Raw genomic sequence first — 26566 nt, 5'->3', positions numbered from 1 at the left:
ATGTACATTATGTGTTATAATAATGTACATTATGAATTAGCATAATGAAACTTTTGGAGGAACATAATGTACATTATGTGCTAGAATAATGTACATTATGAATTATAAAAATATATATTGCAATGGGTCGCGTGAAAGGTGAAAAAAATTGTGCAAAACAATGTCGTTTTTTGGACCGTTGTCCACACTGCTGTGTGGACCGTAACTATTGGAGTATCATATGCAGGAAAACAAAAAGTTGTCCCATTGGAAAATACAAACACAAATCAATTACTGTTCTTCAATGTGCTTGGATTCAGTCGCTGGAGAAGAAAGAAACATATAAATTTGCATCTAAATTGATCAATCAATTAGCCTCTTCAGTCATAAGATGGGGTTTTAAAATAATTTAACCATTAATGGAGGTTATATCAGGGCTGGGGGAGCAGAATGCCTCCTTGTGGATCCATGGGAAGACAGCTTCTTCTTTGCAGAACCACCCTTCTCCAGAGTTCCATGTCTCTTCTCTAAGACCAACAATGGCGCCGCCATTCTTGGTCTAGCTTTTGTTGTTTCCATTGGTGCCATAAAAGTGGGATTACCAATGACCTGTGGCCTTGCATTTGGAGTGTGATCACACTCTCTTTCTATTGCCTCTACACTGCTATGCCTCCTGGAATTCTCTGAATTCTCACTGGGGTTGTTTCTGGAATCTTCGTTTTCATGGCTTCCCTTGGAGCTCAGATTCACACTGGTTTTGCTTCTTGGGTCGTCATTTTCATGGCTTTCCTTGGAGCTCAGATTCACAATGGTTTTGCTTCTTGGATCATAGTTTTCAAGGCTTTCCATGGAGCCCAGGTTCACAATGATTTTGCTTCTTGGATCGTCATTTTCATGGCTTCCCTTGGAGCTCAGGTTCACACTGGTTATGCTTCTTGAATCGTCGTTTTCATGGATTCCCTTGGAGCTCAGGTTCACAATGGTTTTGCTTCTTGGATCGTCGTTTTCATGGCTTCCCATGGAGCTCAGATTCACACTGATTTTGCTTCTTGGATCGTCATTTTCATGGCTTCCCTTGGAGCTCAGGTTCACAATGATTTTGCTTCTTGGATCGTCGTTTTCATGGCTTCCCATGGAGCTCAGATTCACACTGATTTTGCTTCTTGGATCGTCATTTTCATGGCTTCCCTTGGAGCTCAGGTTCACAATGGTTTTGCTTCTCGGATTGTCGTTTTCATGGCTTCCCTTGGAGCTCAGGTTCACAATGGTTTTGCTTCTCGGATTGTCGTTTTCATGGCTTCCCTTGGAGCTCAGGTTCACAATGGTTTTGCTTCTTGGATCGTCGTTTTCATGGCTTCCCTTGGGGATCACCTCCACTGTCAATCTTGCTGCAGCAGGCAGTGTGGTGGCTGTATTTAGAGGCAATTGCTGGGTAGCAGGTGGGCATCTTTGCATGTTGGGGGTTGCAGAGCTCTTAGTGTCATTAACTTTTGGGGCAGTCTTAACAGGAAGAGGTTCTTTGTTAGCAGAATTGGCATTAACTTTTGGGGTAGCCTTAACAGGAAGAGGGTCATCCCTAAGCTCCTTATTACTAGACCTGGCATTAACTTTTGGGGCAGTCTTAACAGGTGCAGTGTCATTATTGCTGCTAAGTTCTTTCATCACTGCAATTCTGTCATCCCATGGCCTGGCAGCCATCCACCTTTCTAACCAACTCCAACCCCATTCTGGATTGTTCGGATCCATCACCTTTTGATTCGTTGTGGATTTCAAGGACCCCCTCCTCATCATCTATCACAAAACGTCGCATTATAAGACAAACATCAACAACAAAAGACAAACAGGTTGTTGTTGATCGAGCCAGTCATCCATAGACAACCTAGGCTGGTTTACCTCCTTGTCGTCCTTTGCTGACTAGGATCACAGAACAAGATTTATACCTGATGTGTGTGAGCATATGACAGTGCCCTTTCCCTTCTCTTGGCTGCCTCCTGCCTGCTGTCATTTTTTGCTTTGATCTGCTCCTTTGTATGTGTGCTGACATCAAACTTGCCTCCAGGAGGCTGCAAGTACAACTCCGGGTCAAGACACTTTTAAAAATGACAACTTTAAACTGATAGTGAGACTGCACGTTTATATGGACACTCACAAGTGTTTTTGACTTCTCGAGTTCTTTCTCGGGCTTCTGCTGTTGCTGTCTATGGAGTGTCCGGTTCTCCTCGGACAATCTATTTCTTCTGGCACGAACCTCGGCCTGCAGTTTAGCAATATTCTGCATGCACTTTAAGGTTGTCATGGCTTGTTGCTTGACAGATCTCTCAGAGATCATTGATTTCAACCTCACTAATTTTCTTTGGCCCTGATGTGCTCTCCTTGCCTTAGAAAAACCCAAATTAAAGATACTGTAAAAGACGCGTTCTGTCTCAACTAAAAGTTTAAACTAACTCACACTCACCAGGTAGCCCCGAAAAACCGACTGAATCTTGATAGCAGCCATCTCTTCCATTGATATACGTGAGCTGCGGGCTACAGACGTGAGGCGAGCCACCTCCACGGCGGCCTTAGCAGCTGCCACCGCCGCTTCTGCAGCAATGGCGGTGGCGAAAGCGACAGAGTAAGCATGCCTGCTCTGCTCATCGTCGTCATCTGCTCCCGTTGTTGTTGTCATCGTTTCGGGTAAAGGATTCAACAAAGCAGTTTCTCCCTTGGGAGAATCATCCAAGCTTTCTGTATTCTCGGTTTCAACCCCTCTAGATTGTGCCTCCTGGTAAGAACAATGAACAGTCAAGAAACAACATTCTAATTGTGTAATTGCAAAAAGGGGATCATCAAATCATAGAGTTAGTCCTGCCTGATCAAACTTGTCTTTCTTCTTGTTATCAGAACTCCAAACTTTTTTCACTGCAGAAAACCAGCTTCCTTTCTTCCCCATTTTCTGCCAATTGGTGTTGGAAATTCTTAAGAAAAACCATCAAATTAAAGCAAGGAACGTTTCATCCATACCCACAGGAAATACAAATCCACACTAAAAACACATAAAAATGTCAAAAAAAAAATAAAATTCACAAAAATCAGGGACAATCGCTGCGGGGATGGGATAAAACACCATAATATCCATGGTTTCAAGCTACAATGTATAGGAATTAGAGAAGCACGGTATCAAAAGGGGTCAAAGAATCTCCAATCTATTTCATAACAGATATAAATGCATGAAAAATCCAACTAACCCACAGATTTCCTTCCATTAAAATGCGAAAAATAAAAACAACCCACAGAAGTAATAAGCACCAATATCACAAAAACCATCAGAAAAATTTGAATAAATATACCTGAAGCTGAAACAAAACCTTTGGATAATGCCTAGAAAAGCAAGAAAAGAATAATAATAATAATAATAATAATAATAATAATAATAATATATGGATTGGCAGCTAAAAAAGGAGATGATAAAAAGCTACAGAAAAAGAAAATGGTTTTCTTCAGAGAGAGGAAAGGATGTTTCCGGCGACCGCAGGGAGAGGCGGGGGGAATGGTGAATGACATTCACAGGGAAAAACTAGGAATGTGGGGAATGGGAAGTAGTTGAAACAGGAATAACGGACAGGGGTATTTTGGGCATTTCACCAGAGGCTTAGGAGTTTTTGGGGGGTGTGGGGGCCCACATGTCCAATTCTGAAACGCCCGACATCTTACCAACCACCTGTCTTTCTGACTTGTGAGGGTAATTAATAAACGGAAAGCCAATTTCGGATCAGTAAAATTAATTAATTTTGACCAAAATTAACTGTCAGTTACTTACGATTAATTAACACAACTTATAGCTTAATTTGAGATTAACTTCCCTTTAATTCACCCTTCCAATGCCTTTATTAAAGGCGAGAACATTTCACTTAACTAACCTGCAAAACTCTCATGTGATAGTGTAATAATGTGTACACTTTTTCTTTTTCTTTTTTGGTATACCCAGATTTTCCATCGATTAATTCTCTTGCTGAATTGTAAGCACCTCTTTTAGGTAGGACAGCTGGCCTGGAGATTTAAGGCTGTTTCATTTCCAAAGTCAAGGATCGAGCCATTGAACTTCTCTCAACGGGAGCCACAGAGATGTCATTTGAGCACAAAGTACTGGACAGAAGTTCATATATATCATAATTCATATCACATAACCTTTCAAGATTATTATCCATATAATTATAATTAGTGACAATGATTCTCATATACTAAAAATTTAGGGAACTACATGCTAAATTAATAAAGCAGATCAGAGATTTCACTTTCTTTATTTAAGCATTGCAGGTAAGAGTCTCTTTCACAGCAGTATAAAACATGCCTTCACGTTTACTTGTTTCTGCAGCCTTCAATTCCCAGAAGCAATGATGAGAGTTTAATGTATTTAGGAACTTCATTAATATATCATGAAAATGGTAGGCACTCTTTATCCTATGTAATCATGCATGTTGGAGAATTCATACTTTTCCTTAAAACTTATGTTACTGGTGAGTTCATAATATATACATACAAAACATCTGTCATTGTATACATATATACATACAGCCTTCATGTTAATGTTAAAGGTTCTTTTGATTTGCCAGTATTCTTACCAATATCCTTGTGGTAATCATGAGCAAACTGACGATATAATTAACCAGCTAATACAATCAGCTGATTAAAACAGCTAACACGTTATCAGCTATCAGCTAATTGCCAAACACCCTGATAACGCGGAAACTATGAATTCAAACATTACAGATCTTCATAGAAACACATTTCAGATAACTTGGTCTGCAATTACCATATCTTTATTAATAATTAACACCCAGATTTTATGTTGTGTTACAAGAAATCAAGAATCCACCATCAGCATACTGCCGTTTCGTTGGCTCTAGCACGCTTCATTGGTGGTTCGCAAGCTATATTTTCCTGCGAGCTTGTTTCCGAGCTCTGATTCTGGGTAAGCAGCACGCCTGAACTGTTGGCATCGTTTGCAGACAGTTCAGCGTTGGTGTTATCCAGGTTTAGCGGTTCTTGATTGTCACTGGGTGGTGGTGAAAGAGGATGTTCGTCTGGTTTTGAGGATGACGATGCCTTCAATTCTTTCTCCATCTCCCTCGTCTTTTCGTACATCATTTGCAGGTATTTCCCTTGTTCTTCAATCTGCAACTGCAACTTCCTTTGTGTCTGCAGATTAGAGATTTTATCACATTACATCATGGTTTCGAAACCTCCTGGTTTTAACTTCCATCAGAAAGTACACGAATTTCTATTTCAGACATTCGAGTAAGAATAACAGAAGAGAACTTGGCATACCTCAAGTTGCTCGTGAAGCTGCTTTTGAACTTCCATCTGCAATCTCAGTGCTTCGGTTATACCCATACCCCTGTCAGAAAACATCCAGACATGGAGATTTTAGCAGCAAGAAACGAACAGCAACTAAAATCTGTGAAGGGGAAACCACTCTAAAAATATGTAACCACAACTGAGGAAAACACAGTTACTTTGATTCATTTTAGGGATATTGATCTAAATTTTATGGATAGGGACTTACGGTTTCAAGTCAAACGATGCCAAGTCAGGGATAGTAACCGGCTTCTTCTCTGAGCTTCCTATAAAAAACATAGTTTCTGAGAACGAATTATAATTAAGGTGGTCGGGAAATCTCAGAAGAGACAGGCCACCATAAAGGGCAAAAGAAATGATCAGCAGAAGACATTGCCCAGAACTATTGTTGTAGGTTTTCGATATAAACAACAATTTAACGGGGATGATCAATGCATTACATACCTTCTGTTGGCTCCGGTTTGTATCTGGCAGTTCTGTATTTCTGAAATTCAAAACGAGAGATAATAAGAACTCCGACTAAACTCTAGAGGAGTTAAAGAGTCAGAAATCTTCTGTATACCTGCAAATGGCTTTTGACATGATAAATCGTCAAGCCTTCAACCTTCATGAGGTTCAACACTCCCTTTGGAGTAGCCTCTATGGCACAGCGACTTAAACGTGAGCAAACTTCAAAATCTCATCTCAAATCCGCACAAGATTGAAAGCATAGCATAAAACAAGAAACAGAAAGCAAGCTACTCACTTTCCATACCACCGAGCTTATTGACAGCTTCTACAAAAACTTCATGAAGTTCTGGTGTCCAACGCATTCGTGGTTTGGTCAGTGTGGCGGTGGACAAAGGGCCAGCAGAAGGGCAGTTTTGTCCAGATGACGTCGGAGTTAGATGATTCAGTTGGGGCTGGGAAACGGGAACATCAGTGGGTCCCGGTAACATCTGGACATAAGAGAAGAAAAACACATTGAAGCAGAATCAGCTAGTCATCACTCATAATACCATGAAGCTATCAAGGTTGACAAACAAACCTTAGGTTCGGGATCTGGAAAGTTAACATCAACAAGAATATCGCTCCAGTTTGGATCCAAGGTATCGTCATCGTTAATTAGCTGATCAGCCCATTCTTGCCAATCTTTTCTTTTAGCATACTCATCAGATGACATGACTCCAGCAAGTGTCTCTACCTGGCCATTCTGAACAGAAATATTTGGTTTATACTCAAGAAATTCTTGATATGCATCATTACCCCAGGAACCAACATTGTTGGAAGCAGATGGAATTGTCATAGAGGAAAAAGAATTTGTCGTTTCCTTGTTCTCTGAGCGAGAATGTAAGGCATCTGGCAACTTGGGATACCTCTCCTCTATTAAAGGCAGAATCGGTAGAGAAGTAGAAATAGCTCCAGAGACACCGATTTTACTATGTTCTGCTTCACTCGATATCTGAAGAAATACTGCAGGATGCATGTTCATTTTTTATCCATGAACTGAACAAAATGAAGCTGTTTATCTGTCTCTGCAACTAAATATGTACAAAAATAAATAATTCAATATGAAAGAAGTGAAAAAGAAAAAAAAAAATGAAGTTAATAGGTAAACCAATAATTCTGGCATGTCTTTAGTCAGACATATCTACTAAGAGGATTTGAGAATCAGGAAATGAAATAAAGTTCATATAGTTTTCTTCAGATGCAAGGAGAAACCAAGAAAATTTCACATGCCATAGGAACCAAATCAATGAATAGCACCCCACATAGACTTTGGCTGCTAAACGTTTCATATCATCTCTAGATGGAATTTCTGCTTATGACAAAATTGTGACTGGACTGAATCATGTATGAGATCATAACAGACCATATTAAGCAATGCACAAATATAAATTTGACACACACACACAAGAATTAGAGAGACTGCTGAGTCACCGTGATTTACCCTTCTACTATCCTGTCGGGCTGGGGTGGCAGGCCCTTGGGGCGAGAGAATTTCACCTTTTATGGGTAAAGAATTAGAGTTATTGGTGTGGAGTACTATACTGAATCATAAATGTCCACACAAACATTGATCCATTTGATTTGATTAGTGAGTTCAATGCATAAAGATGTTAAGACAATGACTATTAACATAGCTTTCATGATAAAACACATTTACAATAAAGCAAAAGTAGTATCTCAATCACAGTATAAACAACAATAAGTTGTTGACTTGGTAACTGCAAGGTTTCAAGTACAATTCCTAGCGGGAGCAATCTATTGACCTTTTTGGTTTGAGCCGGTCAGAGATGGACAACCTATGTTGGTTTAGCTTCTTCTGGTCCTTTACCAGCTAAAATCACAAGACAAGATTTACAAAACACACACTCACTATTAGTAACTGCAATTTCTCTCGTCACCGGAAAAAAAAAAATAAATAAATAAAAATCAGAACCACCACCACCACCATCACCATCCCCATGTTATAGATAATCCGGCCAGCCAAATCACCAAGCCTTACTCCATCATCATCATCAAATTGTTAAAATAACCACCATATACCAATACCTAACTTCTCATCCTTAATCATAACAACAGTTCCAAAGAAGTGGACCCGCCCAGCAATCAACAATCTCATCAAGAAAAAAAGACCTCGACCCAAACAACCAAAACAGTATAATCCTTAATCATAAGGAAAACTAATAATAGCTCACATTCCTCTAGCCACCAAGATCAAGACTTGATAACAAAGAATTGCTTAAAATCTTAATCTTGTTCGTGAAATTCAAAATCAGCCCAGCTCAAGAATATGCAACAGAAAAACAAGTCAAACGAAAGAAAAGGCAGCAAAAATGGGAACTTTCACACACGACCATTTCATCACAAGAATGCGTAATAACACACACTAACGTTCATATAAATTAAACGCAATAAAAAAAGAAGAGAACCCCGAAGTGACTACGCTAAAACTTGGCAAGAAATCTGAGAAGGATAGGATTATAAAGATTGGACCTTGATAATTAAGAGAAGCAGCAGTAAAAGAGGAATCTGACTGAATGTTTGGTGGCGGCTGAGGAATCTTATGCTCAGGAGCTCAGTGGGCAGGCAGCCGAGAGGCCCGAGACCATAAAACTTAGCGTTAATGGAAAAATTTGGTAGAGCTCTTCTGGTTTCCAAATTAAGAGGTGAATGATTGGTTGTTTTTTTTGTGATAATGACGATGCTGACGATGATGTTTACGTTCAGAATAAATTAATACATGTGGTTTTGCTAGCTCTGCACTCTTATTTGCTTCTCTTGTCTCTCTGCAGTCACCTTGGGCCGTTTGGATTTTTTTTTTTTTTAAATTGTTTTTCGGAAGAGGAAAATCTGACATCACAATTTTAATGTGGGACAAATTTTTTATGTAAACTATAAATAAAATATATAATTTATACACTGAAGGTACATTATTTAATACAGTAGTATACAAAATAATATACATTCAGTACTCAAATAATTTATTTTTAAATAATAATAATTTATATTAAAATGTACATTTTATTTATGGTATACACAATTGTGTAGATTATAGTTCATGGGATAATAATTATCAATTATCAATTATCAATTACCAATATAGTAATATAATAATGTGTATACTAAGTAAATTCTACTTATATAAAAGTTATTAAATCACACACGAAAAGTAAACAATTGGACTAGAACGAACATGTGCCCATAACATTAGCAATCGTTATACCGTGGACCATGGTCCACATTGTACTGTAGACGCTGCTCCTAAATGACGTAGTTTTGAATTTTAATTTTGACGGCGATTGTTTGTTGTTCAATTCACGTTACAGGCTTTTTTTTTTTAACCTTGTGTTATGTGTTTCTGTGTCTCATGTTATGCAATTTTATATCTTAAGCGTATGTATTCTGCACCTGAAATAGATTTATAGTTGTGTAACACAAACATATTGTGTATTTTATTTTAAGAATTTATGTCTTTTATTATTAAATTATGTGTCTGTAATAAATTACGGAGTAAAATTTGTGTTGAAACATTTAAATATCAAAACGACATCATTTTGATCCAATGTTCACAATGCTACGTGGACCATGGTCCACAATATAAATTGCCTAACATTAGTTGTGATGGTGTCACCTCCCTCTTGGGCCCATAACAAGCAAGTAGGTTTTCGTTTTCTTGAATCCATCGTTGTGGGATCCTTTTTGGACAAATTGCTCAAAAAGTCACTTTCCAATTTATAGAATGTTTGTATTTCTTAATAAAAAAATTGAAATTTTAGGGACTTATTAGCAACATTATTGTTAATCAATTTTTCAATTTATTAATTAATAAATCAGAAATTTATTACAATGTATTTAAAACTTGAAACTCTGTATAACCATAATTCGGAATCACAAGCTTTGTGAATGGATCGAATGAAGATTTTCCTAGGACAGCAATGGAACATTGGAACCACAGCTACTTGCCTAAACTATTTTCTTTGAATGTTGGAATCAAAACTAAAACAGCTGGGGGAGTTTCAGGAACAACAAAAATAGCTAATACGTCAATTCTGTCATCATCATCCCCTGCTTGCAGGTTGCTTAAACTGCGAGTTTTTCGATGAAATTCCTGTTCAAAACAAAAGGGAAACATGAATGGCAAGGAAGTAACACAGTGATATTCAGTTGTTTCCACAAGCAACAATTGCATGGTGTAGATATGAAAATATATGTTCATCTCAACTAAAGATTAGATTGTTCCGTCTAAATTAATAATATGGTTACGTACACACTCATATATATAGAAGGTGGTTCCTATAAGAACTTTTTCCATATGAAAAGGTGAGAACAGATCTAAACCTTGGTAGAAATCAAAAGATTCCCTAAATCCATGAGTCTAATCAGCAATCCAAATTCCCAATAATATCAATTAAGAGCAACTTTGTCTAAGCAAAATTCTAAATTTCTGTCAAAATAGGTAAATCAACAGCAAAATAAATCTATTTTTCTACATAATAAAATAAGCACATCCGTATATATCATCTTTTTTCATTTCTTTAATTTATTTCTTTCCATGTAAGCAAGGAATAAAGCCTATTTTTACATCAAAGACGAATGTGGGTTATGTCTAACGGATATGTGCATGTGTATACAAATTTTTGTGCATTAATAAATAAGTTCACAATTTGAGCACAAACAAAACCAACACAAATGCACACTTTTAAAATCCCGCATAATACATAAGTGCACACACAATAGCACAAATATATGAACCCAAAAACAAGAACAACCGACAATGACTTGACTTAAATGACGACATACACACTAATAAATCAGCAATGCACAAGATGCCCAATTCAGTACACACTACAACCAAACCCTAAATGCAATGCACTATCAAATTTTTGCAAGTGCAATCTTTTAATACTAAATGTGCAATATGTTAATAGTAAATGTGTATTTGGTAACAACTAAATGTGCAAACCTGAAAATTTCTAAAAAGTGCAGATTTTAGTGTTCAAGTTTGCATAGTAAATTTAGTAATATTTACAAATATGCCACCACATTTTTAAAAAAATAATATGATCTAATGCGTCCGATTTTTTCAAATTTAAGATTGAGATTTGTTCTTAGTTTTACCTCTAAGGGCTTGTTCTCATATGATCCAATATATATATATATATACACATATGAAGACACCCACCTAAAAACATGTTCTTAAGAGAAAATTAAGAACCAATCATAACGATCAAGAAAGATATAACAATGATGATATTCTGATTTTTTTCAACTTTAAAAGTGTAATATACTAATATAAGATTATAAAGTCTAATTTTTAATAGTATAGAGAGCATTTCTATATAGACCCTAAAACTTAAATTAAAAAAAAATATATTAAATCTTAAATCAAAACAGTAAATACTAAAACTTAAAGAAGTAAAAAGTGAACTAATAGTGACACACTAAACCAAACCAAAAATCAAAATGTACAATATAATATTGCAAAGTGCATTTAATTTTTATTTTTTTTTAAAGTTAAAAACCACCATCATTTTGTTACTCTTTATTCAAGAAGTGTTAGATCTGGTATGAAGTACTTAAAAGACAATACCTTTTCCTTTTCGATCCCTACAGCCAGGACTTCCGCAGGAACATTTAAACGCTTTGATAGGATGGTTAATATCGTAAAAGTCAATACCATAATCCTGGGATAGAATTGCAAAAGAAAGTATAACAGTTTATTGTGCAGAGTAATTTATCTCAGGAATCAAAGAGAGCTAACTGAAACATCACAGCTATCTAAAAAATTGCTCTGAAATCCATAACTTTTTTAAAGTTTAAAACTTCAATTGAACATTTTGGGAAAATGGTGAATCAATTATAAGAGCATTCCTAATAGGGAGTTTAGCTCAGTTTTTTATAAAGAAAAAAGCAAGGTATGAGTTTTTACACAAATGGAAAAATTGATTTTTTTGATGTTCTTTCTCTTGTAATACCCAAGTTTTTTGTGGGTCCCGCAAGAGAGAGAGAGATGGCATAAGTCTACTGCCTTTGCGCACGTATGGTGCAAATTCAGCACCCAGTCAGGCATGTGCAGTGCACGTGCCCAACTGAGCGTGTTAATCTGCATTTAAAAAAAAAAAATTGCTTTTTTGATTTTGTTTTTACTTTTTTTTTCCCTCCCTTCCATCTTCTCTCTCTTAATTGACACTTCAAAAAGACTACGCTATTGAGGTTGCTCTAAATACTACGAAGTAATACTGAAGCAACTCACCCATGTTAGCTCTTCAAAAGCATTCACTTTTCGATTGGTGAAAAATGCAATCTGCAGGGTCCCAAAATGGATTTTAGCTTTACTCTATTGAACACAATATATAAAATATAAACTGTATAGTTGGGACGGAACACTTCTCTGAGATGGTAAGCCATACATGATAATAATGATGGTCAGGAGTTTCAATCTGAACTGGTATCTCGATCAAGTTTGCATCAGAGCACCTTAAATTCAACCAAACAAACAAGATACACGTTATAAGAGTAAAATCTCATGTTTCCATATATCTACATAAATAAAGAGAAGGTAATGTAAAGAGTACCTATGATTGATAAACCTCGCAACATTACCATAGTATGTTGCATCCAAGCAAAGTGCATCTTCATCCTTCAGAACTCCTTCAGAACCCCAATCTGCATCTAATAGGACAGGGTATGTGTGCTTTTCATTGCCACCTCTTCGTTTATTTCGCTCATACAACTCAATGTTGGTTAATATCTCCCCGACATACTCACACACAAATGCACCTTTTGGCAACTCCTCAAGTGTCCGAACACCCCAGCCTTTACCATCCGTTGTCAGGAACACCTTAGATTTAAAAAAAAAAAATGTTGTCATTAAAACATTCAAGAATGAAGACCCTTGTGAAGCAACCAATCCAAGGTCAAAATCAGGTGTTTGCATCAAAGAATTAGACAGTGAAGAAACTTCAATTCAAGAAAGAAGTAGGAAATTTTGTTTACCAAACACTGACCTGCAATTTCCGTGTTATTCCTCGCTGTACAACACGGTTTCCACAACCCATCTTGCAGCCACATTTTCTCCAGCATTCTTTGATGAACTTCCTTACTAAGTGGCCCTTGCATTTTTCTGGCCTATGCATATTCTTAGCTCTCTCTAAGGGGCACTCTTCACAATAAAAGTGGTAATGCTTCTGAGGTTCTTGATACATAGAAATACTATCTCGAAGAAATTCTTCTCTGAGAAGCCCTTCTGATGTGTAAGCAAATTCTCCTCCAGTTTCACGGGCACATGCACAAGGTACTGAGGATGAAAGGCAATCCCCCTTACACTTTGAACAACAATCATCATCTGCAATACGAGCCAGTGAAAACTGTACATATGCACTTTGATATATAGTATTTTCTCTAATGTAAGAAAACTTAGGTCGTCGTCCATTGCCAATTTCATCCAGCAATGAAATACGCATTTCCTCAATACCATTTGTTATGTCATTGATCTTTAAAGGTTTTTTCTTATCACGGTTTACAGGTTGCTCTTGCGCAACTAAACAAAGTGAAGAAGATGCAGAGCTTGAACCTTTCTTCATTGAATTTCTCTCTGAGTGATCCACTCTGAGAGGTTCCCCATTTGAACACAAGTTATTCTGCAGACAACTTGCAGTGGATTTGTTCTCAAGAGATCCCTCAGTAGGCTCAGTAGGCGCATTAGCCAGTTCCAAGTAACCTTCACATATTTCTTTCAATAAATTCTTTAGAGAAAACTGGAATCCCTCAATTTTATAAGACATCAAGAAATTGTCCTCCACCAATTTTAGAACAGCATTGATGATTGAACAGAAATGGTTGGATTGTGCAGACACACCATCATATTTTAGAGAAAGTTTTACCCTTCCACAAGAAGAAGATGAAACAATATCGAAAATACTTTGCAAGTCAGTGCTGTAATCAAACGATGAACCTTCTTGTTTGATATTCATATTCTCAGGGCACTGGGAAGCAGGAACGGGCTTGTTGGGAAAATTATCCACCGAGTTTGAAAGAGCTGAAAGAAACAACATATGAAAAATGACACATATATCATCATTCTGATAAGACATAATAATAGAATATTCTTTGGTACACAGACATTATAATAGAATAACTGAACATGAAATAGACATGGATTCAAATATAATATTTTCTTAAACAAAGAACCTATGAAGCTTAATATCTAGATCTGCACTCTGACCACTCTCCATTACATTAAGAAAGAAAAAAGATGGAAAAAATAAATAAGTGTTTCATGATAAAACAGGAAGAATTCATTTAGCCTACAATGAAGCTTATATAAGAGACACACTGATCTGAACATACGATTTGATGATCATATGATGTAGTCACTGTTTTTGTGCCAATGATCAGCACCCGTGTCATTATGAGTACTAATAGAGTAATAGACAGCCATTTGATGATCATTAAATATGTATCCCTTACCTGGAGAAGCATTTGAAGCAGGAGAGGTGATATTTGGTAAGACTTGATCAGATTGTTCTGTTAAAATAGGATTCTTTCTTCTGTCCATAGCTTGATAACCACATTCAGTCTCTGGCTTTGATTCACATGTTTCTCGAAGTTCACCCTCTCCAAAATTTAAATAAGTATTGCCATTTTCCATGGATGAATCATGATCTCGTTTTTGTTTCTTACAAGAAGGTTCATTGGCAGGAGGCTAGCCATTCAAAAAGTGATGTATCAGATTAGATCATTGTAATCCTAAATAAACTTTTTTATAATTCTAGAACTATAAAATGGTAAAGACAATGGAAGACCAAAATACTATTGATTCCATACAGCACACTCTGCTTGTTTTAAAGAGTAAAATGTATTCCCTCTGTCCATTAAAAACTGTCATCATTACGATAGTTGTATGTTCAAAAATTCAAACTCTAATTTATGATAGGCAAAATAAAAAATATACCCTAAGATATCATTTTTATGATTGGTTGATTGGCTGGTTAGCTTGAAGCAAGCAGCTACTTCAGCTAAAGTTTTCACACACTGATTTTCAGAGGACTAGAAATAAGCTAAAGCAAGAATAAGATGAAGACAAGACCTCCATGGACAACGAAATTAAATTAAATAAACTAACAAGTGAACCTTTTCATCATCAGCCTCAAATATTGCATCTATAAGAGTACGATAGTTATCCTCCTCAATAAATTCCCATTTTTTGTTATACAATTTTAGCAGCTTCCTCAGGACTGGTTTAACAACGTCTGATTCAATGCCCAAGCTCCTCATTGCCTTGAAGGCACCTGCAACCTTTGGATCACCGGGCATGATTGATACAAATTGTTCCAGTTAACCTTAATCTGCACTAGTGCATAAACAAACAAAAAATTTCACTTATTTGAACCAATATTAAGTTCCAATCTGCACTGCCTGTCTTATTTCAACTTTGATAAGAAATAAAAGAAACAACAATTAGTCACCAAAAATCCAAAGAAAAGATCAGACATTTCTGCTAGACTTAAGCATTCAGCTGCAGCAATTTTGTATCTTACAGGTATTGCTTGCTCAGCAAGAAAGACCGAAAATTTATACTCCCTTGAAACCGGGATGAACAATGATCAATGAATCAATGATTAAAATTTAAAAAAATATAAATATTACTGAAACGAACCTTTTGCGAGAATGCACTTTTAACTAAATAGCAATAAATACAGCGCAAACAGTTCAAGCACAATTACAAAACAAGGCTTAATCACAATCAGGGAAAGCAAGTCCTATCTAAGTTTTCAGCAATTAGGAAAAGAGATTACGTATGAATCACTGACGAGTCTTTATCGGCGTGAACATGAAATCGGGAAGTCCGGCGCCGATGCCAGAGAGAGTCCACTATTCACGTATACATTTATGCGCTGTATTTGTGCTGAGAATGCAGAAAGAGCTATAGAGAACGTTCGTTTTGGTTAAATAGGAATCGGATTGGCGATGGTGGTGGCAACGAGGCTGCAAACAAGCAGAGACGAGGGAAGTGTATTTCAATCACGCACGCGGCACGCTACGATCTATGCGCCATGGACGAACCAGGCCGGGAAGTGTGACTCTTGAATAAAACTTCAAAAAACGATGAGTCGAAGACTGAAGTATGACTTTTAGGTTTTGATTCTAATTTTTCATATTTTCTCACTCAAAAAATTTAATTTGTAAAATTGAAAGTGTTTATGATTTTTTTGATAACTTACATTTTTCGAGTTTGTTAGATTATATCTTAATCATGAGCCTGCTTTGGGCCTATAAAAAAATAAATTTATAAGAGCATCTTTAATAATTCGAGTTTTTGACTATAAAAGAAAAGAAAATAAAAAGCCAACAAAGAAAATAAAAAATAAAAAATAAAATATGAAAAGCAAACGGACCAGTGGGCACGTGGAGTGCACACGCCCGATTGGCGTGTTAGGGAGATTCTTTATTTTTTTGGTGGACTCCACTTTTCTTGCAAAAACCAAATCTCCTTCTCTCTCATCTTTCTCTCTCCTCCACATAAGCTTGGCCTCCTCAAAAAAAACCTCTCCAAAAATTATTGATTGGGATACACCAAAAAACCTAACTCAACTCAAAAGCAAATTAATCATGGACTAGGATTTATTTTACATTTGTGAACATTAGTCTAAAATGACAGTTAACATATTATGTGTCTATAAACAAATTAAAAACACATAATACATTAACTACAAACAAAGTGGACTATGTTCCATGGTACAACAATTGAAACCCAAACTCCTAATAATTGTGGATGAAATCCAACCCAAACTCAAACCTCCACCGTGACCAATGCCATGAGGACTTTTTTTTTTTGGGGGGGTTAATAATGAAACAGGCCAAAAAATTTTACTCCGTATTTGAATATTTGATTATTAAACAACACAAAACCGTTTCTAAATGAGTTATAAAAAACAAAAGCAGTTACATAACAAATCATCTCTACCTTCTAAGAATTTTTATGCATATATGGTGCATGGACTAAAAAATTTTTACTAGTCCACTTTAATGTTCGGCAAAGGCTTGAAAATCTAAAACCAGAATAGCAAGAATACATTAGCTACAAAGCAACAAATTTAGTAGAAAGTTTACAAACTTTTTCCAGATATAGAGGCGCAAAACAGAACAAATGCATAGCTGGGAGAAACAAACCTTAAAAAAATGAAGATGTTTTGGAGGATGAAGAAGAAATGAGTGACGATGATGATGACTGAATATGAATTCCGACAGATTTTCAGGCCTTCTGAGTGGTTGTTACTTCGTCCCGATGGAGAGGCACAAAGTGGATGCTGAAGACAAAGAATTGACGGAATAAGAATGTTAAACTCTGCTAGTATTTAATTTAATTTTTCATATATTAAAGTCAACCCCCTTAAATTTTTTTTTTTTTTTCAAATCGAATTCCCTTCAATTTCAGGAATGAAACGTTTTCAATAAAGGAGAACCACAATCTCGGTGAAATTCCTGTGCAACATAGGGGCCAAATTTAATTTCCTTGAATTGTAGGAATAAAACATTTTCAAAAAATATGAAACTCAATCTCGGCGAAATTCCCGTGCAACATAGGGGGCAAACCAAATTCTCTTGAATTTTAGGAATGTAACACATACACACACACACATATATACAATCTCAATGAAATTCCCGTGCAACATAAAGTCAACCCCCCCCCCCCCCCTCCCCCTGAGTAAGGTTGTTGAGTAAGAGGATAAGTGTTTCCTACCACATAAAACACGTTCTCTAATTTTTTTAATTAGGAAACGGTCCACAGACTTTTTGCAAATTAGGAAATGGCCCGAAAACGTTTCCAAATCGAATTCCCTTGAATTTTGGGAATGAAACGTTTTCGAAGAATGGAAAACGCAATCTCGGCAAAACTCTCGTGCAACATAGGGGCCAAATTGAATCCCCTTGAATTTTGAGAATTAAACTTTTTCAAAAAACACAAAAGCAATCTCAGTGGAATTCATGTACAACATAGGGCCCAAGTCGAATTCCCTTGAATTTCAGGAATGAAACGTTTATTTTATTTTTTTTCATGTAAGGTTGTTGGATGAGGGGATACATGTTTCCTGTCATAGAAAACGTGTTCCCTCAATTTATTTAAAATTAGAAAACGGTCTAAAAACTTTGACAAATTAAGAGACAGTCCTAAAACGTTTTTTAATCGAATTCTCTTGAATTATGGGAATGAAATGTTTTCAAAAATAAAAAATGTAATCTCAGCGGAATTTCCATGCGACATAAGTGCCAATTAATACCCAACTAATCGAATTTGACTAAAGAGTAAATACCAATTTTAGTCCCACGAGTATTAACAAAATGACGGTTTTAGTCCACATGTTTAATTCTTACCAATTTTCATCCACGACTATTATTTTAGTACCAAAATTCATCACGTCGGTCACCCATCTATTTAAAACATCCCGAAAACTAAAAATTTTAATGGCATTTTCGTCCTTTTCAACTTAATATTCCAATTTGAGCATAAATAAATGCCAAAGATTGATCCCAATTCGCAGTTCTCCTCCTCGTCCTACATTAATTTGAGGAGGAAAACTGCAAAATTGGGATAGATCTTACTCATACGGGCTACACTCTCGCTACCTTTAAGTACGAGAATCTTGCTTTACTCCATTAGCGATAAAACACTACTTTCGGGATAAGTGGAATTATATTTTAATTTTTAAGTGATATCCATAGGGAGATATCTTATACGAAAATAAATATTTTATCAACTTAATTAATTGTATTAAAAAAATTAATCAATAATGTTCCAAATAAAAAATCTTATATTAAAGTCAATTTAAGAATTATTGTATCAAACCTTCACTCTATAAAGAAATTTTATTATTATCTTTCAAATGATAGAAGTATTAAATTACGATATTGAACAGATAAGAGGATAGTGAAAGCTGGTTAGGCCACTGAAATGGCCACCAATTCAGGTGGCTACCAGGAAAGAAGCGCCGCCGTATGATCATCAACACCGTCGTCAACCATCGATCTTCTTCCTCCTCGACGGCCTCTTCTTCTTGTCCACAATACTGATCCCACAGATGAGCTTAAGTTTGGCGGAGAACGATAACAATCCCCGCCCTCCTTCCGATTCACATCTTCTATGCAAACAGTACTTCCTACATCCCCGCCGGCTACCCTTATCCTTTCCGGTCACCGGAAAACTTTCCTTTCTCATGTTTTTTTCACTTTCTCCCTCCCTATCATCCCTGGCCGCCGCCGCCGCCATCCAACTCTCAAATATAGAGTTCCCGGCGAGGCAGTCGTTTTCTACATCTCCCCCCCAGTAATCACTGGGGGGCATCTCCGATGACGTCACGCGATGTTTTCCGGAGCTTCTAACTGCTGACCTCAGTGTCGCATTATTACTTTGTTCCGTCACGCAAGACAGGAGGCTTTTCTCCTCCTCGTACGCGGTGGTTATGCTTTCAAAGAACGACGCCGTTTCGCTTGGTTTCCTTGTTTTACATCCTTTTCGCATATTTTGGTGTTCCCCACCTTCATCGCCATTATAATTCTGCAATTCCAGTGTTATGGGAACTTTATCGTCCGCGTTGACCGGCGGCTTTTGACTACCGATCGTCGATTCCGGGGGACCGACAAGGTTGTCTTTTAATTGGATGCCGACGTTTAGAATCCCCTGTAAATGTCCCGTCGGACGGCGAAGCCGGAGCGCGAAGGGGCGCACCGTTGGGTTTTTCGGGGAGAGGGGAGGGAAAATGGTGCCGATCACGAGGCTGGCTGCGCCCATCGGAAGATCACGCAGCCACGCAACGTTGTAGATCTCGAATTTGATCTCCGATGTTTTGGAATTGAGAAAGCTGTCGTCCACGTAGAACGAGAACTTGTGATTCCAGGTAGGGTTTGTGCCGCCTTGCCGGTCCACCGCCGTGTGCGATCGGTTGTCGTGATCTAAGCCAGCCACGACGTATGTGCGCAACATTCTGGCCAATGGCGGGAGGTCATTCGCGGAAATCACCTTGATTTCCAGGAGCATGGTGGGGGCTTGTGCAGACATTTCGCCCGGGAGAGATTAAGAGATCGCCGGAAAATTGATGGGGAGGATCGGAGGTCGCCGTCTTCCTACCTAAGGATGACCGCGAAGAGTGGCCGCCGGTAGAGAGAGGAAGATAATGCATGAATCGTCAGGTGATATTCGTCGCAGCTTTCCCTAACCTAGATGGTGACTTGGGGGGATGTCTCGGATAAAATTATTTACCATCCCAATTGTGAAAGTGTGGTACACTCCTTTTTAATACCTGGTAATTTTATCGTATTCCTAAAAATACCATAACGATAACCTAAAAAAAAAAAAAAAAAAAAAAAAAAAAGAGAGAGATAGAGAGAGAGAGAACCAAAATCATGCAAATTTGAAGAGGATATGACATTCACATTTTTGTCTCCCTCCATTGATTTTTGCACAGAAAAGTCGTCCACTCAATAGAAAATAGTAAGATTGTTCAACTACGGCGCACAAACTACAAGTGGGACTCGATCTCTAGTCATTCTTCCAAACTTTTATCTCTATGACCAGTTGAGCTGTCCATGCGGGTCAGCTTGTTTATCTCATTATGATCCTTTGAATTGCTGACTAGGGTCACATGGTAAGCTTCACCAAGAGCATACATTTGGATAGCAGCGGTAAGATTTTTTTATAAATCAAAGTATACAGTGTACCTTTATGAGTAACCCTAGTTAAGATGGCTAAGGATACGAACTTATAACCACAAGGGCACGAGTTTGAATCCCAACCTTATTAATTGGTTTGAGTCGGTCGGTTATGGACAATCTAAGCTAGTTACCTGTCAACAAGTTATTTTTAAGTGTTCGGATCGGTAAATGGATAATTGGGTCAATCAGCCAAAACACCTTAAGTGAGTAGCATACGCACATGAAACGCACGCTGAAATGAGTAGCATACGCACATGAAACGCACGCTGAAGTGAGTAGCATTTCATATGAGCAAATTTACTATATTTATAAAATGATCATTTTAGCCTTGTAATCTCTAATCTCTAACTCCTCTGATGCTTCGCCATTTCTAGATTTGTATTTTTCATATAGAGACAAATGGAGCAACGTTTCTAATCGATTAACCCTCAAGTTTTCTCATGTTCATCCTCGTTCTCAAAACTCATAACACACAAAAAAACCTAGATTTTTTATTCACAATTAAAATTATTTTTTTAAAAAAATAAAAGGGAAAAGACTACATACTTGAGTCAAGAAACGAATTAATCCACGTCGTCTTCTTCGCCATCATCGTCTTCTTTTCATCTTCATCGCCATCGTCATCTTCTTTATTTTCATAATCATCTTCTTGCCATCGCCGTCTTTCTCATCTTCTTCGTTGTCGCTACACAGGAAAATATCGGGTAGGTATTTGAATTTAGGGTTTGACATATATGGGTTGTGGATTGTGGGCTTAATAATAATAATAATAATAATAATAATGATAATAATAATAATAATAATAATACTCATTTTATATTTTAATTATTTAAAATTAAAAATAATTTAATAATAGTGAAATAAATAAAAACAACACACTTATGTAAATAAAAATACAAATAAAGGACTGATTTGGTCATTTGACTATAAACTTATGTAAATAAAAATAAAAATAAATAAATGATTTGATCTTTTGACTATGTCATAATTATCAAATTGATAATTAACTATTAATTTTATCCAATTAAATCATTAATTATTGATTTCGTAACTGATTTGATCATCCGATTCATTCTTAGTTGTGAAATGACCGTTTACTTTGAAGTCATAATGATACTTTCACGATGTTCTTGCATTTCCACCCTTCAACCATTGCTTCGTTCATCAAAATTCTCAATAGGTGTGAAACACCCAACTGCCACTAAAAGAAAAAATCAGGAAAAAAAATTAAGACGACAAGAAGGAAATGTGATGGCAAATTTAGTAACAAATCAACGTTTCCTACTTATCTCCCCCTCATTTCCAGTCAGCACTTCAATCTTCCCCATCTCGATTACGAAATTAATAGTTGAGGATTTATTTGAATAGAATTAATAATTGATAATCAATTTAATAATTACAGCATAGTCGATAGACTAAATTAGTCATTTATTCTAAAAATAATACACTTAAAACTTACAAGCAAGTATAATTGATGACTCAAATTTTAAAATCATTTATCAAGATTAAGTTTTTATATCTTTTAATATACTTTAAAAGGTCATTTCACATATAATTAAGTAACTAATATTAAACAACTACTTTACCAAATACAATTTTACAATCAGCTAATATTGTTAACTTGTCAAATCAATTAACCCGTCAATCAGCTAGTAGCTATCAGGTACTTCGATCAACTATCAACTATATAAGCTAATAGCTAATTGTCAAATGCCCCCCAAAATATTTTGGATTGCACCAACTTCTTACCACTGCACAATATCAAATATAATTAAATATACATCTCAAATTATACTCTATGTAAATTAATTAACATGATGTTAAAGTGTAACATCTTTTGAATATTGTACTAATTTGTTGTACGGTTTATTTTTTTATAAAATAATTATTCCGTATTATGGAGGAATACCTGGACAACCAAAAATAAAATAAAATTACCTCGTATTATGTAGATGAAGACCAATATTATTATTTACGGTATACATTTAATGAATTTTAAAAGTAGAAGATTATTGAAAGGTGGTAGTGTAAGGTTAATTTTAAGGCGTTTGACGATTGGTGAAAGAGTGGTAGAAAAGATTTAGGCTCAACAGACAATAGTCTCCACCTCTAAGATCTCTCATCCATGCAGATTCTCTTTCCAATTAAGCTTTCATTTCTGATCTATTGATGTCAATCCCTTAGCCGTTGGGACTTGGGACGTCTCCGTCGCGGGCGGTGCAGATATGAATCCCACCAACCCCACGCCGGGGACTTCCACAATCACCGGCTCCGCCGTCACTTTCCAGCCTCCCCCAAGCCACCGGATCCTCGAGATCTGCCTCATCTCCGCCAAAGATCTCTCCCCCGTCTCTAAGCCTCTCCGCTCCTACGCCCTCATCTGGGTCCACCCCAATCGGAAGCGCTCCACCGGCATCGATCAGAACGGAAATACCAATCCCGCATGGAACGACAAGTTTTCGTTTCGGGTCACCGATGAATTCCTCAACTCCGAACGTTCCGCCGTGAACGTTGAGATTTACGCCTCATCGTGGTTCCGCGATGTGCTCGTCGGGACGGTCCGCGTCACTACCAGCAATCTCATCACGCCGATCGCCGTCAATGGCCAGAGATTCGTGGCTCTTCAGGTTCGCCGTCCCTCCGGTAATCATCAGGGAATTCTGAACATGGCGGTTTCCCTAATCGACCGTAGAGTCAATGCCAAAGGGGAAATCGTGGATATGAAAATGGGGAAGATGGTGAGCGTGCCTGAATACGAAGACGACGACGACGATGACGACGAAGACGAGGAGAAACAGAAACTCAACGCCAAAATCCAACAATGGCGAGCCACGTCCCTCAACGAGGATTTCCCGGGAAAGCCGGGATCCATGGTGGACGGATCGGTGTGCAACGGATCACTCATAAACGCCGGATCCGAAATCTGCTCCGATATTGGGCCGTCGGCTTCGGTGGTCGCGGCGGAGATAATCCGAAAATCGCAGTTGTCGCCGTCGCAGCCGCCGAAGGAGGCGCCTCCGCCGGCCAAGAAGGGAAAAGGAAAAGGCGATGACGGCGAAGAGAGCATGATATTGGAAGACATGACGGCGGAGGAAGCGGCGGCGAAAGGGCTGAACACGACGAGCGTTGAAAGGTGGAAGCGGGGAGATGCGGCGAAACCTCACGGGAAGAAGGGGCATGGCGGGCAGGATAAAGACGGCAAGGTGAAGTGTTTCGCAAACGCTTACGGGTTTGAGTTCACCATAGTTTGCGGGGCCGGCAACGGCAACGGAAGTAAAGTCAATAAGGCCGGAAAATCCAAGACTTGATGAAGATGGATGAGTAGGCTGGCTGGAGATCGAATTAATTCTGCTTAATTAGCTCCTAAAATGCTACAATTTTACCTACTAATTACAGTAATTAATTAAATAATTTTGGAGATTTCATTCCATTCTTCCCAAAAAGGTTGAATCCCCAACCTAGGCCCCCACCCCACACCCCGGCCCAACAAAACATATGTGGAAGAATAGAGATTTCATTTTATTATCATATAATTACTGTAAATTCCAAACTCTTGTTTTGTATAAAATTTTCCTAATCTTCTATCTTTGATTTCCATTAAATCATTTGTATTGTGGAATCGTGGTACTTACCTCAGATTTGTTCTAAGGTAATAAATTAAAGTTGCTTTTTTTGATATTACGTATAGTATATATGTTTGTCCCATTTTGCGACATTATTATGTGATGTGCATGCATAACGATCATGTCATTGATTATATTTTAAATAATTTGCACAATCACTCATTGCTCCAACCATTACACTATTGCATGGTTACATTTGAGTGATATTTTGAGGTAATATAATATTATTGATTTATCAGAAATATCACATACATGACATAAAAATATGAGGAATATGATTCCAATAAAAGATTTTTAAAAAGAACTGAGCTAAGAATAAAATTTAGAAATATCATATTCCTGCATAATCTCACATTCCTGGGAATCAAACAAAGAAATTTGAAATTATATATTCACGTACCTAAATTTATGTGAGAACTTGGACCAAACACCCATTAGTTGTATGCCCAATTAGAACCTGGATCATCAATTTATGAATAACATGAATACACAACGAGGCTAGGCCCAATTATTATTTTGCTATTCTCTTTAGCGCCAAATCGTTCTATCTTATATTTCAAGTTTTTGTGTCCATTTTATGTATTAATTAACAAGATTTGACTCAATTAAATTCTTTTTATGTTTAAGAACTATACTAAAAACATTATTAAAAACAAAAATTCAAATATAAAACTATAAGAAAATGTTTAAAAATAAGTACAAAAAAAGATTTGATCAATAATAATAATAATATTATAAAGCAACGGTTTGGATGCTTGAAACACAATACAATGTTTCTTTTATAAAATCAAATTAAACAAAGAGTTTTTGTATTCTTTCCTTTTACATTACTTACGATTTACGAAATCTGATCTGGATTTCTTGAGGGGTACTGGTCAATGGATTCTAAGATTAAGTTTTGATAAAGAGGGCAAACCCAATCTATTTGATTTTCAGTTAATTTTATAATCACACAAATTTAAATTTGACAATTGACTTAGTAATTATATGACAATTAATGTGATTTTTTTTTTTTTTTTGGTATTATTTGTTAGCTTACCTTGTTTGCAAGCTTAATATAATAATAAGTTCACAAGTCTAACTTTTATGATAAAAATTTGTGTAAGACCATCTCACGTATTATTGTCTATAAAACATGTCGGCGGGTCAATATGAAATGTAATATTTATACTAGTAACTGTAATATTAAATTAAAAATAAAATATTTATTAATTATATGATAAAATATAATATTTTTCTTTTTATAAGGGAAAAATATAATACAATATTACATAAATCAAAGGGTTTTGATCGATAAGGAGAGTTGCACACATTTCCACATTCATGCACACAGCGCTCTCTTGCTGGAAGTTTGGACGTAAGATACTTTGTGCTTGTCGGATATTCCCATCTTATAATATAACATAACATAGTCGGCGGTCCTTTTCCATGTTACAATCTTTAACCCATTAAATATAAACTATGTTTTTATCGCATTCAAAAAAAACTATGTTTTTATCGTCATTCGTGCCTCTTTATTGGATGGATAACTCTTACATGTATATATATATTAGCACATGTAATAACCCATCGATATTTAATGATTGAAAAATGTTCGGAGCTTATTTGTATTGTTAGGTAAAATAGTTAACTTTTTAATTAATTTTAACTTATTTGATTATTACTAATTGTTTGATTTGGTTAAATAATCAATATGAATGTTTGATTAATTAACTTTTTATTATTTTAAAAGGTTAAACCCTAATCCTAAAGGTCCTCCACACTCTGATATGACAAAGCATTTGGAAAGATGTAAATCATGGTAACTCAACTGAACATGAACCACAGAGATTAGACCTTTGCTCACTGCGCACAAGGAATCCCCCTCACTTTGAGAGGTAGCTCCCACAGACCACAGTGTCGTTGGTGAGACTCGATTCTTGGTCATTCTTCAAAACTTTTTATAATAACCTATTGTTTCAAAATATTAAAATTCAAAAAAACTGACCAAAACAACTTTTTTGATAAGATTTGGAGAAAGTAATTTTGTATATAATAAACTATTAACTAATAACTAATTTTATCAAACTAGAGTTGGTATCCGTTTAATTATAATTTCGCTACATAGATCATAGTATGGATATGAAAATTTTGAAGAAACTCTTGTTATTTGTTAGATTTTAATTTGAAGGAGGACATTATGGGTTCCCTCGGTCAAGGAGGGTCCTTTGTGATGAGTATTGAGATTTTTTTCTCTATATATATATAGAAGGGGAGACAAAAGGGGTTAGGAATAGATAAGTTGGAAGGTTGTGTGGTTGAAGTAGAACTTAAGAAGATGGAGATGAGATCATTAATGGCGGCTTCAGCTTCTACAGGTCAACGCCCCTATCACTCATCATCATCTTTCACTTTCACGTGCTATTAGAGACGTGAAAGAAACCATCAATTTT

General features: G+C 36.6%; 4 protein-coding genes across 8 annotated transcripts; 1 reads left to right on the top strand and 3 right to left on the bottom strand.

Annotated features, from left to right (window-relative positions):
• Positions 1–219: 219 nt before the first annotated feature.
• LOC109187298 (protein IQ-DOMAIN 1-like) lies at positions 220–3514 on the bottom strand. 3 transcript variants are annotated; one of them, XM_019337478.1, is made up of 7 exons: positions 3309–3514; positions 2831–2914; positions 2435–2743; positions 2129–2356; positions 1920–2042; positions 1282–1770; positions 220–1167 (listed from the first exon to the last, which is right to left on the bottom strand). In XM_019337478.1, exons 2-7 carry the CDS (start codon positions 2909–2911, stop codon positions 406–408), a joined length of 1992 nt encoding a protein of 663 aa, XP_019193023.1. In that variant the 5' UTR covers positions 2912–2914; positions 3309–3514; the 3' UTR covers positions 220–405. The 3 variants fall into 3 exon arrangements, with proteins under 3 accessions (XP_019193023.1, XP_019193021.1, XP_019193022.1); XM_019337476.1 differs by having other exon boundaries at positions 220–1770; XM_019337477.1 differs by lacking the exon at positions 3309–3514 and having other exon boundaries at positions 220–1770; positions 2831–3014.
• Positions 3515–4491: 977 nt separating this feature from the next.
• LOC109187221 (protein PHOSPHATE STARVATION RESPONSE 1-like) lies at positions 4492–8515 on the bottom strand. Of its 3 annotated transcripts, XM_019337364.1 has the most exons (9): positions 8296–8515; positions 7569–7636; positions 6344–6836; positions 6062–6254; positions 5879–5955; positions 5761–5800; positions 5525–5585; positions 5287–5356; positions 4492–5157 (listed from the first exon to the last, which is right to left on the bottom strand). In XM_019337364.1, the coding sequence occupies exons 3-9, from the start codon at positions 6785–6787 to the stop codon at positions 4837–4839; spliced, it is 1206 nt and encodes a 401-aa protein (XP_019192909.1). In that variant the 5' UTR covers positions 6788–6836; positions 7569–7636; positions 8296–8515; the 3' UTR covers positions 4492–4836. The 3 variants fall into 3 exon arrangements, with proteins under 3 accessions (XP_019192909.1, XP_019192908.1, XP_019192910.1); XM_019337363.1 differs by lacking the exon at positions 7569–7636 and having other exon boundaries at positions 8296–8514; XM_019337365.1 differs by lacking the exon at positions 7569–7636 and having other exon boundaries at positions 5525–5582; positions 8296–8513.
• A 1225-nt stretch (positions 8516–9740) lies between these two features.
• On the bottom strand, positions 9741–15697 carry LOC109187579 (histone-lysine N-methyltransferase SUVR4-like). The gene is made up of 9 exons (XM_019337810.1): positions 15615–15697; positions 14935–15154; positions 14272–14506; positions 12810–13840; positions 12378–12643; positions 12213–12279; positions 12056–12106; positions 11393–11486; positions 9741–9910 (listed from the first exon to the last, which is right to left on the bottom strand). The coding sequence occupies exons 2-9, from the start codon at positions 15115–15117 to the stop codon at positions 9861–9863; spliced, it is 1977 nt and encodes a 658-aa protein (XP_019193355.1). The 5' UTR covers positions 15118–15154; positions 15615–15697; the 3' UTR covers positions 9741–9860.
• A 7039-nt stretch (positions 15698–22736) lies between these two features.
• Positions 22737–23819, top strand: LOC109187434. Its single transcript, XM_019337621.1, has one exon. The coding sequence runs from the start codon at positions 22737–22739 to the stop codon at positions 23817–23819; it is 1083 nt and encodes a 360-aa protein (XP_019193166.1).
• The last annotated feature ends 2747 nt before the right edge of the window (positions 23820–26566 follow it).

The sequence above is a fragment of the Ipomoea nil genome, unplaced genomic scaffold, assembly GCF_001879475.1.
Source record: "Ipomoea nil cultivar Tokyo-kokei standard unplaced genomic scaffold, Asagao_1.1 scaffold1421, whole genome shotgun sequence".
Taxonomy (NCBI): Eukaryota; Viridiplantae; Streptophyta; class Magnoliopsida; order Solanales; family Convolvulaceae; genus Ipomoea; species Ipomoea nil.
Note: the sequence above shows the minus strand (reverse complement) of the source record. Positions and strands in the feature narration are given on the sequence as shown.